General features: G+C 40.2%; 1 protein-coding gene across 1 annotated transcript; it reads right to left on the reverse strand.

The window, feature by feature from the left end:
* Window positions 1-5,187: 5,187 nt before the first annotated feature.
* Crz (Corazonin) lies at window positions 5,188-13,989 on the reverse strand. Its single transcript, XM_089247900.1, has 2 exons — window positions 13,739-13,989; window positions 5,188-5,698 (listed from the first exon to the last, which is right to left on the reverse strand). Exons 1-2 carry the CDS (start codon window positions 13,925-13,927, stop codon window positions 5,567-5,569), a joined length of 321 nt encoding a protein of 106 aa, XP_089104026.1. The 5' UTR covers window positions 13,928-13,989; the 3' UTR covers window positions 5,188-5,566.
* Window positions 13,990-14,282: the final 293 nt, after the last annotated feature.

Raw genomic sequence — 14,282 nt, forward strand, 5'->3', positions numbered from 1 at the left:
GATCCGATGAATAAATGGCAACAGAGGTGGGATGACAACACAGTGCCCGGTAGATCAACTCATAGCATCCTGCGACATGTAATGCCTCGGAACCATAAATGGTCACGTGAGATGATAATGTTCGTAACGAGCCATGGTTCGTTTCCGGCTAACCTTCATAGGTTCAAATCCATTCCCAGTGATAAATGTGCATGTTCGGCCATAGGCACGCCTCATCACTACGCAACTCTATGCCCCAAGACAACGGCTTTCCACTTGAGAGAGCCAGCTGAACATCTGCGAATACCTTGGCTCGAGTGCATCCTGAAGCGAGAGGATTCGAAAAGTAAAATACGTAAACTGGTCCGCTTTCTAGATTAGCACCCTGAGGGTATCAGGATTTTTCGGACATCGGCCGGGTCAACTGGGCCGTCCACTTCGCGAAATGGCCATCCTCGGGCTTTGCCAGTAACATATATAATAGAAAGATACACATTGCATGTGGGTAAAAAAAAATATTCACTATCAAGGGTGTATAAAAAACGGGGAGGAAAATGTTTTTATAAGGTTACAATAAAGCTTCGCGGTGGATGAAGAGGAAGGAAAGAAAAAAAGACAAAGAACTTGTTTGAATTTATTCCACTGGCGTTTGGACGCAATATTACGTCCGTCATTGTAAAAAGGTTAAAAAAGCAATACCGCTGTACCTCAGGACAGTTGTACCAACGAAAATTTAATTTTGAAGTTAAAAAAAAACGAGGGGGTGGGGAAGGATGAAAGGTGGCGGTACCTAGCGGATGTAAAACTAGTGATAGACAGTTTTTCACGGGAAACCAGCTTGTGGAGGACTCAAGGTAAGTAAATATGATATTCTACGTTTCTTTTGAAGGTCAAAGTAAAAAAAAATGCATCTCATCTTTATTTTGTTTCTCCTCCTCTATTTTTTTTACGATTGCTTATCATTAGAGCCCGGATTATATGCACTAAAAAGTGGCAAAATATGCTCTAAAAATATGCAAATATGCACTTAAAATGCAAAAATATGCACTTAAAAATGCAAAAATATGCACTTAAAAATGCAAAAATATGCACTTAAAAATGCAAAAATATGCACTTAAAAATGCAAAAATATGCACTTAAAAATGCAAAAATATGCACTTAAAAATGCAAAAATATGCACTTAAAAATGCAAACATACGCACTCAAAATACAAAATGCGCACTTAAAGTGGTAAAATATGTTCTAAAAATATGCAAATATGCACTTAAAAATATGCAAATATGCACTTAAAAATGCGAAAATATGCACTTAAAAATGCAGAAATATTCACTTAAAAATGTAAAAATACGCACTTAAAAATGCAAAAATACGCACTTAAAAATGCAAAAATACGCACTTAAAATTGCAAAAATACGCACTTAAAAATGCAAAAATACGCACTCAAAATACAAAAATACGCACTTAAAATTGCAAAAATACGCACTTAAAAATGCAAAAATACGCATTCAAAATACAAAATACGCACTCAAAATACAAAATACGCACTGAAAATTTAACACCCCATTAAACACCCCATTAAACACCCCAGAATAGCACTAGAAATCTTGGAAAAGTCAAAAAGTCCGAAATACACTCATTGCCATAAAAATTTGCGCACCAAGAAATAATTGTGGGATCGAAACGAAAGTTGGCCTGAAGGTACATGTCGGGCAGATATGGAAATGATTAGAAATGCAGCGTGATTGCGCATTGCGTAATGCCACTAGAGGGCGTTGAACTTCGTTCTCCTTGGAGTATAAAACAGGTAAGCAGAGCTTGCTGGAGTGTATTTAATCGTTTGCAAAGGAAATGCTGAGGTAGACATGCCGTTACGCCGCCGTCGAAGACCATATGAGCAGTTGTCAGAGTTCGATAGGGGAAGAATCATCGGGATGATGGAAGCTGGGTGGTCAGCTCGGCGAGTAGCTCGTCAACTAGGCCGTTCTGATTTTACTGTGAGGAGGTGTTGGGACCAGTGGACAGAAGAGACGTCATTTACACGGCGACCAGGTTCAGGACGCCCTCGACAGACCAGTCGTCGAGAAGACCGTCACATCATCCGAAACGCACGCGTAGAGCCAACTGCCTCATTGGCCGCTATCCAGACACAGGCAGCAGCTTCACTACGGGCCCCTGTGTCTTCCCGAACCATCGCAAGGCGCCTGGCTGAAGGACATCTGGTATCGCGGCGCCCATTAAGTGTGCTGCCAATGACACCCACCCACCAACGCCTCCGTTTGGAGTGGTGTCGAGCACGACGGGATTGGTGGAACGGAATGGAACCTGGTCGTCTTCAGCGACGAATCGAGATTCAACTTGAGCAGTGATGACAATCGTGTTCGTGTGTGGAGGCCCCGTGGTGAACGCTTCAATCCTGCCTTCGCTTTACAGCGACACTCCGCTCCGACAGCTGGTGTCATGGTATGGGGTGCCATTGCTTACGATACACGGTCACCCCTAATATTGATCCATGGCACAATGACAGCCCAGCGGTACGTCCATAACATCCTTCAGCCACACGTGTTGCCACTCATGGCAGGGCTCCCAGGAGCCATTTTTCAACAAGACAATGCTAGGCCACACACAGCAAGGATGTCACAAGACTGCCTCCGCCACATTACCACCCTTCCCTGGCCTGCTCTATCCCCAGATTTGCCACCAATCGAGCATATCTGGGATCATTTGGGACGGCAAGTTGGACACCCTACGAGGTTGGTCGAACTAGAGGCGCATTTACAGCAACTGTGGAACGAGATGTCTCAGGACATCATACGGAACTTGTATGCCTCAATGCCCGCTCGTATCGCATCGTGCATTCGCGCTAGAGGGGGTCCAACAGAGTACTAAAACTTCTGTAATTATTATCGGAAAATTAATCGTAAAATTATCGAAATCTTTGCTTACCTGTTGCTATCTCCCTTCAAAGAACAAATAGCTTGCGCTGTACCTTCGGACACTCCAAGGCAGTGTTTCCCCAACGTGTGAAAAATATCACCCCCCGGGGGGGGGCGATGGAAGGGTCCGGGTTGGGCGGTAGAAGCTTACGGTTTAGAATAGAATCCTATGGGTTGACTTGAGTTGGGGCGATGAGAAGAAAGTTTTTTCGCGAAGAAGGGGGCGATGGAACAAAAGGTTTGGGAAACAATGCTCTATGCCTTTTAGAGCAGGCATCCTCACTCCGTTTCTCGCGAGCACTACGGTGCTTCACTCGCGTCCGATTTTGTGCTCGCGAGCACTCGACCAACAATTGCAATAATTAAACAACTTGTAATCGTTGCTTGCATTCAAGGATTGAAATCATCTTAATTTCATGCGTTCATATGTTAAACTCATCATAAAAAAAGAGCACCCTTACGGCAGTAAGGGTGCTCTTTTTTTTATGATGAGTACAGGCAGTGCTCGCGACTAGAAAAAGGGTTGAAGACCACTGCATTAGAGCATAGTTTCCCAAAAACGTTTTGTTCCATATCGCCCCTTCTTCAGAAAAGTTTTTTCCCCTCTCATCGCCCCTCAAGCGAGCCAATAGGATTCTTTATCATACCCATAGCTTTTATCACCCCCCCCCTCCTCCAACCGGAACATTCCATCTCCCACCAGGAGGTGATATTGCTCACTTTGGGAAACACTGCTCTAAGGTGATGTACCTTCGGACAGAATAATACGTGTTTGGAGCTTCGAACTATGTTAAGTTGTTTTCTGTGTTCGTCAACTTATATTGCAGTGAAGCCAACTTCGATCGACTTTTAAAATTATATTTTGGGCAAAGTTACCCCATTATGTCGGGTGACTTTGCCCACCCTGTTTTTATTTTTTCATATGTGTGTGTGGGGGGCGGAAGGTGACCCATTAAAATAAAAACTACATAAATTATATCTACGAACCATGAGCCGCGAACATAAAAATTTAGTTTTAGACTTTTAACCAACTGGTTGAATGAAAACTTTAAATTTGAATTTTAAAACTGGGCGAAGTTATCCCAGTTAACGGTATACAGTCGAATCCCGTTTTAACGAATACCGTTATCGTGAAAATCTCGTTTTAACGAACACTTTTTCTAATCCCCCAGATAATTTTACATAGGAACAATGCAAAAACCCAGAATTTCTTTTTAACGAAATTTCGTTATAACGGAGTGATTTCTTTGGTCTCTTGGAGTTCGTTATAACGTGATTCAACTGTATAATCACGTGACATTATTTTATGTGTATACTTACTTATCCATGAAAACTTTATGAACCAATGAAGTGTTTATTAACAACTTTTTTTTTAATGAAAACTGCACTTTTGCATCAGGGTGTGTCCTTATGGACATCAAGTTGTTGTACCTAAGGACAAAAAATTTCATCTTTATTCAGTGTGTTTTCGTTTCGGTTTCCATCTAGAACAGTGGTTCCCAATTATTTTTACTCGCGGAACTCCTCGTAAATCTTGGTGTCTGCCATGGGCCGCCATTTCTAGCAGCAGAGACTACAGCCATTTATCAGCAAGAATTTTCTTGAACAGTGAAGGATATTCTATCCAGTATTAGCAAATATGATGTGATAGCAATGTCATCTACTGGACCGTAAAGCACGCCTCCCACGACGTCCTGAAACAGACCCAGGGTACGATAATTGAGGTAAAAGGTAATGTAAAAAGTGTCTTTGTTCGACATAAACCGCAAAATGCTTTGGGCAACCACAGCCAGCGTGAAGGGACGCTGGCAGCGGTGGGACCACGACAGCAACCTTCATAGTGGTAGACGACCATCTTACCACAGCGCCACTAGAGCGGCAATTAAATTATCGCACCCTGGGTCTGGTTCCGGATGTGGTGGGAAGTGGGCTTAACCAAAAGAGCTAAAACAACGTTCCATACTCCTATCGAGAGATGGCACCACAAGTACAATTTTAGTCAAATCACAAGAATATTGCTACTGCTGTCCGTCAACGTTGAAGCTGTGCTTCTGCACGTAAATTAAAACTTATTTTTTTAATTAATTCACTGATTGTATTTTATTTTTCAACTTGCTATTTATTTATTTTTATAATTCTACAATAGGACCGCGGGCCTCCAGTAAATAAGCCACCACGGACCCCTGAGAGTTCAAGCAGCCCCCATTTTGGAACCACTGATCTGGAACACCAAAACGACTTTTGTGTACCAAAATAAATTTCACACCGTGAAAAATTAAATATTGAATATTTATTTCCATAATTAGACCAAAAAAAATGTAATGTACGCAAATACAACATGCTATTTGTTTTCCATATTTAGTTAGGATCGTGCGTTGTACGTAACAGCAATGATTCCCTCATCTCAAAATGACTTCGTTTATTAACACAATTGATTTGAACTAGATATGGTTGATGGGAATATTTTGTTTCTTCTGTGTTTCGATTTTCTTCAGAATCTTCAGAGAAATATTCAATGTCTGCGATTCGTTTTTCCTCTGACGTTAAGAAAGAAGTAGATTTGGCTCGAACCATAATCATAAAAGGGTGGGGGGGGGAGGCAGAAGTGTGTCCTTGAGGAATCGTTTGATGCCAGTGGAACCTCGTTACCTGTTTCAAGGATTCTTCTTGTTTCGCTTCGACGAACTGTAGCATCGGATATGGGATTTCAATATCGATGGGATGTAATGCGGCGGACAAATCTTTAGATGGTTCGTCACAGTCCTTATAGCTCCGCCGCCTTCGACCTGGAAAATAGAAGGGAAAGATTTAATACAAGATTCATCGAAAGACTGGTTATTTGTGGAGATGAAAATTACAAGGAAGAAAACTCATCACTGCCCCCACGGGGACTCGAACCCCGGACGAGTGCTCTACCATCTAAGCTACGGAAGCAGATAGCATACTTTAACCTTGGAGCGTATATATATATATGTTGAAAGGCACCGTACATGGACGGCGCCAACAATCAACTAATAGTTCGTGAATGAAAAAGGCCAATCAGATGGTCATATGCATATAGAAACGTCCTCTCCACTTGTCAATACAAGATTCATCGAAAGACTGGTTATTTGTGGAGATGAAGATTACAAGGAAGAAAATTCATCACTGCCCCCACGGGGACTCGAACCCCTGTCTCTCGCTAGAACGAGTGCTCTACCATCTAAGCTATGGAAGCAGATAGAATATTTCAACCTTGGACAGTATATATATGTTGTTAGCGAGAGACCGGGGTTCGAGTCCCCGTGGGGGCAGTGATGAATTTTCTTCCTTGTAATCTTCATCTCCACAAATAACCAGTCTTTCGATGAATCTTGTATTGACAAATGGAGAGGACGTTTCTTATGCAGGGAAAGATTCGTCTTAAAACTTCGTAAAGTGATGTGAATTTGAATTCTTCAAAAGTAATTACAGTGAGGCTTTTTGGATCACGTCGTTCACTCCGTTCTTCAGCGGTGGGTTTGAGAGACATACAAAGCGGGGGTGGACAAATGTCCAAAAATTTACATTCCCCGTCGGGTGCATGTGACTTTAAAAATAATACATACCCGAATCGATATTTTACATACCCGAAAATAACACTGGATTTACTTATTTCATTGCAAAACTCATTTCTCATTGTTAAAAAGAACACGCAATAGCTTTATATAATAGTTATTCGCATAATCTTCCTGAAAAAAAAATCATAGTGAAAACACACAAAGTTTCTAATATAAATCATCACCTGTGAATCTGCCTTATCACTACCGTGACTGTTGATATGATGAAAACCAGCAGGGATTTTCTCAATCTTATTTGTCTCTCACTGTCTCTTTTGTCAGAAATTGTTTTTAGGTTGGGGGCCAAATTTATCAATTTTTCGACTATTGATTATGATCCTCATAAAAATTAGGGCGATCACGAATTCAAAATCTAAGGTAAGCCGATTATAATTTTCCTCGCTGTTAGTGTCTGAAAGAAAGTCGGTGAGTTACTGTACATTTTGCTTATGGAATCCTAGCCGATTTACGTTCCAGGACCGGACTTGGACAGGTGCGAGGGACGAGAACAGCACCAGGCAGCAAAATATTGTCCTCGATAATGCCTCTCACACAAGTCCTTGAAATGAGTAAAGGATGAAACAACATGGAGTACGTCACAGACTTATTTATAACAGCTATTTACACGTGTTTGCAAGCGGAGATTTCACTATACACGGTAAGCAGAGAGGCTTTTGACAGACGGCTTCTCAAGCGTACATAAGAGGGTTTGCCTTCTCTCTCAACTGCAACATTTACCTCCTAGAGATACTGTATTTCTAGGAGGTAATGGCTTGGCGCGCATAGGTGGAGATTGACTTGGAAGTCTGGGGGAAGGGGGCACGATGATGATGCTGATGTCAATTCATATACATTAGATCAGTCGAATCCACTTGACGCTGGGGGGGGGGGCAATGACTCCCACGCCTCTCCCCGTATCTCCGCCTATGTTGGCGCGCCCTTATAACTAGGGGAAAGAAACTCGAGAAACTTCTCTTACATTCTCGTGAGATCCATCGAGCTTATGTGAAAAAAAATCCCATTCTTTCTAGAAATTTCTCTTGCCACCATGACGTCATCGGAACGTCAGTGCTGTCGCCAAACTCACCAAGTTTATAGCCACTAGAATAAGGGAGACTTGATAACCCTTATCAAGTCGCCTTAACCAAGTCCACTGCCAACTTGGCACGATTTGCAGGAAAATGAGTCATTTTCGTTTTTACATAAGATAATGACTATTTACACCAGTGATTCCCAACGTGGGCGTTAACGCCCCCTTGGGGGTGATGGAATGTTCCAGGTTGGCGGTAGAAGCTACGGGTGTAACATAGGATCGTATGGGTTAGATTACATTGGGGGCGATGGGAGATAAAAATTTCTGAAGAAGGGGGCGCTGGGACAAAAAAAGGCTGGGAAACTATGATTTACACCATTTAAAAGCGAAAAACAATAAACGATAAATAAGAAATATTTACACAATTTTCGTAACAATATTAAAGGCCGTAAATAAAATAGATTAAAATGCATTCACTATACTAACTGCCTAACACAGCCCCAGCTGGAAGCTAAATACGATTAACTAGCGCACAACTCTTAAATAACAATTATTTAGGAAGTACCATCAACAAACCTTAATAAACAGCATGTCCAGGAAGTCCTTATTCAAGCCTTTTTCCTCTTAACCAGTTATTAAAACATACCTCTAATTGAAAATGATTCGAACGAAGTGCTCATTTTACATATGCCATATATTATTATTGCCCCCCCCCCCCCCGCCCAGTAAGCTTTCTGAACGCGCTCTATTTTAATATGCCATAAAAAAAAACCCTATTTGCCTTATTACGCACCTTTACAATAAATTGTCGTAGTAAGTCGTAAAATGACTGATCTCGCATCGACCCCGATAACCAAAACACGAAAAGTGTTTTAATTTTTTGGTTTTTCCTAGTGCCCGTTTCGGGCATGTAATTGAAAAAAATACATGCTCGGTAAAAATTTTTACATGTCCCGGGCATGTTGGGCCTGTCCAGCCCTGACACAAACCATATCCAAGTTAATCAACATGGTGACTTAGTCCGGCGATCACGGAGGAAACAATTCTAGTTAAAGAAATATAGATATTTATGGATTTTTTTCCCTTCATAAGGGTGCGAGATTATTTCAAAAATGTGAAGTTCAATATATTGATCAGTTTGTTTTTGAGTCAAAAATGTGGAATTTCTTCAATGGCCCATTATTAATTTTGAGAATTGTAGAAAGATACAATTTCAGAAAAAATGAAAAAAAAAAACCCAAAAATGAAAAAAGACACCATTTTCGAATAAATGGAAAAATGATTCAATAGTTAATGAAATGATTGATTTCAAGTTATGTAAAAAGATTGACAGAAAGAACAATTTCGGAATAAACGGGAAAAGATTGATTCCATAACAAATCGGCCAAAGAATAGAGAGTTAGTTGCATAACCGACTCGTATTTTTTCTTCCAAATTCAACACACGTACAAGTGGTGCGAACGTCAGAAAATACTCAAATTTTCAACGACCTGCTCTGCATATTTGTGGAGCAATACGAGTTTGAATTTTGTGGAAACCTGGAAAAAAGCGTAAAAAATGGTTTCGCTATTATTAGTATTTGTACAGCAGCTGTATTGAAGCCATGCAGGAGTGATAGGCGTCTATGAAAACAGTATTTTCTGTATATTCAAAACAAAAAAATTGTAGCATTAGAGTAGAAAGTGGAAGAATCATATCACATCTTAAACTTGAGCTTATAATTTTGGAAATTTCTGATTTTATCGAAAAAGTCCGCCTTTATTTTGAACAAATAAGCTTGAAGAACCAGGGGTTTCAAATTTTCCCGTTGCAACACTAGTATTTGGTGAAATTTTCTGTTTGATGAATTTCTTTGTGTTAGCTTCCTCTTTTTGGAAATATTTTAGCTTAAAAGTTGCTCTTTGAAAATCGAATTTCTGCCGTTTTGGCAGCCATTTTTCTCAGAGAGGGCAAACGGTTAGCTGGCCTATTCAGTTTTCTATTTCAGTGAATACAACTTAAGGATATGTCAGCTATTCATTAAAAGTGATTACACGAATAGGTATTTCGATTATGCCATTCGAAATATATTAAAAAAAAAATAGATGCTAAAAATAGCCTTCAGGTATAGTTTTGCCGCTGCAAATCTTTACTAGATACAGTTAATGAATAAAACATTGTCAGATTTTGTCAAATGTCACTAGGTCACGACTATGTAAAATTGGCATTGCACCTGAAATTTTCTATATTTGATTGTTGCTAAATCAGAGTCTAAGAGTAACACAAAATATGATTTCATATTGACGTGTCTTCCAGCACGAAACGGGATAATCAAGTTTCGGGACAGTCCGAAAAACATTATTTAGGACTGTTATTCTCGGTAATCACATTTGCAATAATGCCAACACACGTTGTCAGAAATTAACTGTTTTTTTATACTGGCATTCTCTTGTCATTTGGCGATTTTTCATTTATTAAGTCTATGTATTAAACATTTGCAGCGTCTAAACTAAATCTGAAGGCTATTTTTGAGCATTAACTTTTATTTATCTTATTTTGTGAATGGCATAATCAAAATATCTCTATTAATGTATTCATTTTACAAAAATAAACCTTTTTCTAATAATTAGCAGACATATCTGTTGTTTCTATCCATTGAAATGAAAAGGCTCTATCAGCTTGCGCTCTCTGAGAAAAATGGTGGAAATTCGATTTTATTCGTACTTTTAAGGTAAAGTATTTCCAAAACAGAGGAAGCTGACACAAAGAAATTCATCAAACAGAAAGTTTCACCAATTACTAGTGCTGTAACGGGAAAATTTGAAACCCCTGGTCCATCAAGCTTGTTTGTTCAAAATAAAGGCGGACTTTTTCGATAAAATCAGAAATTTCCAAAATTATAAGCTCAAGTTTAAGATGTGATATGGTTCTTCCACTTTCTACTCTGATGCTACAATTTGTTTCTTCTGAATATACAGAAAATACTGTTTTCATAGATACCTATCACTCTTGTATGGCTTCACTACAGCTGGTGTGTAAAAAAAAACAGCGAAACCATTTTTTCCGGTTTTTGCAAGGGTTCCACAGAATTCCAACTCATGTAGCTAGCTCCACAAATACGCGGAGCAGGTCGTTGAAAATTTTGGTTTTCTTACCTTTGCACCGTTTTTCAGTAGTGCCACTTTTAAAAAACAGAACAATCCCTTAAATTTGTTAACTCTTTCAGCGGCAATTACGAGATATCTCGCCTCCTTAAATCACAAACGTTACCTCCCCCCCCTCCATTAAAGGAGTCATGACTAACACTTTGGGAACCACTGTATAAAGGTGATAGAGCTGAAGGAAGTAAATTCTTTTCGGATAGTCGTATCTTATGGGCAGCAAACTATTATTAGCCTCTGGCGACAGATTTTCAACGACCGGCCCTGCCTTTAATCAATGAAGATAGAATTAGAATTCCAGTAAAACCTCGTTAAGAGAGTCTTCACCCTAATAAGTCGTCACTCCAGTTGAATCGTCGTTTTTCTTTCGTCCCGTCCAGCTTTCATAGATAGCAATGTTCGCAAGCCCTCGTTTACTTGCCGTTAACTCGTCACTATGGAAAAGTTTGAGAGAGAGAGAGGAACAGATGATTTATCTATGTCAGGTCCATCATTGGGGGGGGGGGGGGGAAGGGGGGAACGTTGGCCCCCCCCCCGGCTTTTGAAAATACACTAAAAATGGTATATAATATATATATATAATTATAAATATATTGAGTACATGTTCTTTGCCCCCCCCCCCCAGAAAAAGTTTGCTCCCCCCTGGAAAAAGTTGAAATGACGGCCCTGTGTTCTATGTCGTATTTTGAAGGAAAAAGTTTGATAACAATATTGCCACACGTTCAAAAATGATCATAAAAGCCTCATGTACCAAAACAGAACAGCTCGAGTAATGAAAGTGACGCTGAGGAAGTTTATTTGTTTTATAAAACAAACGCTTTTGGAAGGGACTGCTCGAGCTGGAACCAATTTCTGCATGGGGCCCCATTGCTTTGGGCTTCAAATTTAAACCAAATACCTTTGTTGAAAAGCCAGACATTTTTTCTCAGGTTAAGGCTTTCTAATGTACAATTCCCTCTGCCCAGGGACCTTTCAAGTGAAAAGAGGTCCTGTGTTCGAGGTTACCTTATAGGTGAATGAAGAATTCAAAGTACTGAAATTGAATGTCATACATATGTAAAATTAATGTGCAATCGTTCTGCTGTAGAGAAAATGCTAAATATTCTAAAGGTTGTTGAGATTAGTCTCTAAATTAAAGTACCTGATGTGATTTCAAAACAGTGTAATATGAGAAGAAGTGATCATAATGGCTTTAAAATTCGCATGAATGTTCCTGAAGCGATGAAATTTTGGTTGTGAAGGGGGAAAAAAAATTCACCGATAGGTAGCTCTGTATTCTTAGAACACGTGGAAATTTGCTCGCAGAATGGAAACAGTTGAAAAAAGTTGCAAAATGGTTGTTCAGTAGTCAGCCAAAGCCGACTGTGGTGGTCGAGTGGTCATAGTGACGGACTCGCATCGCGGGGACCCAGGTTCGAGCCCCACCGTCACCACAGTGGTGGTCGGCTGAAGTTGGTTTTCTGTGGCTCCCAACTTCGAGGCGCAAATGCGAGCCAATCTCCCCATTAAAAAGTCTCGCCACAGAGAGCAACAATCCTACAAACAGTACAAATATTCAGTCACTACACATCACTCACTTCACTTCTGAGATATAGATGTCAGCACTGAAAAATCATACACAACACTAGATACGCACTCAGACTGTTAGGTACACACACTTACACTTCCGGCACAACTCACTAGGTAGTAAATTGCCTATGGCGATAGACCTGAGTTGTGCTCGGTTTGGAAAAAAAAGAAAGTAGTCAGCCAAAAGGCACAAAAATGACAAATTAATTAACATCGGAAAATTTCATAATTCATGGAAGCATCACTTAAATGAAGTCACAAAGCAAACACCTACGTTCAATATGTTGTTGTGCTACGACAGTGGTTCTCAAACTCTAGTCACCTTCGGCTCCCTTGCCCAATTCATGGTTCAATTTGATCTCTAGAATTGTTTTATAGACATTTTCCCATATAAAAGAACTACTTCAAAGCGTAAATAAGCACACAAATCAATTGCGACGCCTCTGACAAAAGTTGGTGAAGCTTTTAGGAGCCGTGACGCACACTTTGAGAGTCACTATGCTGCGAGTTTGAAGCTCGAAACTGCATGTTCAACAACGGATCGGTTTGTAATGCTGTGGAGGTACCTCAAGAATGTTGTGGTAAGATAACGAACTAGGCTGAATAGCATTATCAACGGCACATTCAGGGAAATTTCATCAAAATCCCTGATCTGGAAAAGTTCCGGTCTGGAAAACGTCATAAAAAAAATGCCTGATCTGGATAACTTCATCAAAATTTCTGGTTCATAAAATTTCATCAAAACGTCTGACCTGAAAAAGTTCCGGTCTGGGAAATTTCGTCAAAATTTCTTGTCTGCAAAAAATTTAGTAGAAATTTTTGATCCCGAAAAATTCATCAGCATATCTGGTCTGGAAAATTTCATAAAAATTTTTGGTATTGAAATTTTCGTAAAAATGTCTGGCCTGAAAAATATTTCATCAAAATTCCTGATCCGGAAAAGTCTTAGCCTGGAAAATATTTCATCAAAATGCCTGATCTGGAAAATATCATCAAAATGTCTGGCCTAGGAAAGTTCTGGTCAGGAAAATTTGATCGAAATATCCGGTCAGCTAAATTTTATGGAAATGCCTGATCTGGGAAAGTTCTGGTTCGAAAAATCTGGTTGAAAATAAATATCGTCAGTAATAGGGCCATAACTAGGAGGGGAGGCAGGGGAGCAACTGCCCCGGGCTGCAAAAATCCTAGTTACGGCCTTGGTCAGTAATGCCATATGTAATACAGTTAAAACTCTGTATGGCATCACACCTGACTAATTAAAATTACTTCACAAGCAATGACTAAAAGACGAGCACCTCCAGTTCGCTAAATAAGCCGGCAGGACATCCGCAAACTGTTATAAGCGGGGTGATTGTAAAAGTCGGACTGTATCCCTGCTTTCGAATCAATGTAAAACTATGTACTAAGACTATAGATATTGCTTTCGACGCAATCTCAGCCGGAATATTCCAACACTACCAATCATATAAGTAATGAGAGTCACAAGTGTCTCTCACATTATCTTACCATATGGCGTTTATGCTTTCCCGTGCTCAACCCTTCTCGGTCTGAGTGCAAAGGCCTCTCTGGTACGGCTACGGCACGATACTGTCTCTTGCCATTGGTCCAGCCTCGGCTGTATTGGAATGTCTGGCACTCGGCGAAGAACGGAAGCACCAACAGGACGATAACAGAAAAATATATCGAAGGTTTCATGGCTTCGCGTCAAACCACCAACGATAAGTGGCCGTCACAACCTGGCAACTGATACCGTCCTATTCGTTGCTATCCAATAACTATCGCATTGGAACGCAAAGTTAAAAACAAAACGCAAAAAAAAAAGACGCCATTTTTACATTTTTCCACTTGATTTCGCGGTGCTTCGTTCCCGTTGGTCCGTTTGAAAGTTCCGCGAGCCAATGAGAGTATCCGGAAACGGCCCTCGAACTTTGTGATTGGTTCCCCTCGAACTGCCCGTTATTGGAGGGGGATACTAAGAGAGTAGGCGTAAGTGTGTTTGAAAACCAACGTGTGGGAATTCAAAGATACAACTCTCCCTCTCTCTTTTAAT

This window comes from Pholcus phalangioides, unplaced genomic scaffold (assembly GCF_987345545.1).
Source record: "Pholcus phalangioides strain wild (caught in Gottingen) unplaced genomic scaffold, Ppha-v1.0 ptg000018l_1, whole genome shotgun sequence".
Classification (NCBI taxonomy): domain Eukaryota; kingdom Metazoa; phylum Arthropoda; class Arachnida; order Araneae; family Pholcidae; genus Pholcus; species Pholcus phalangioides.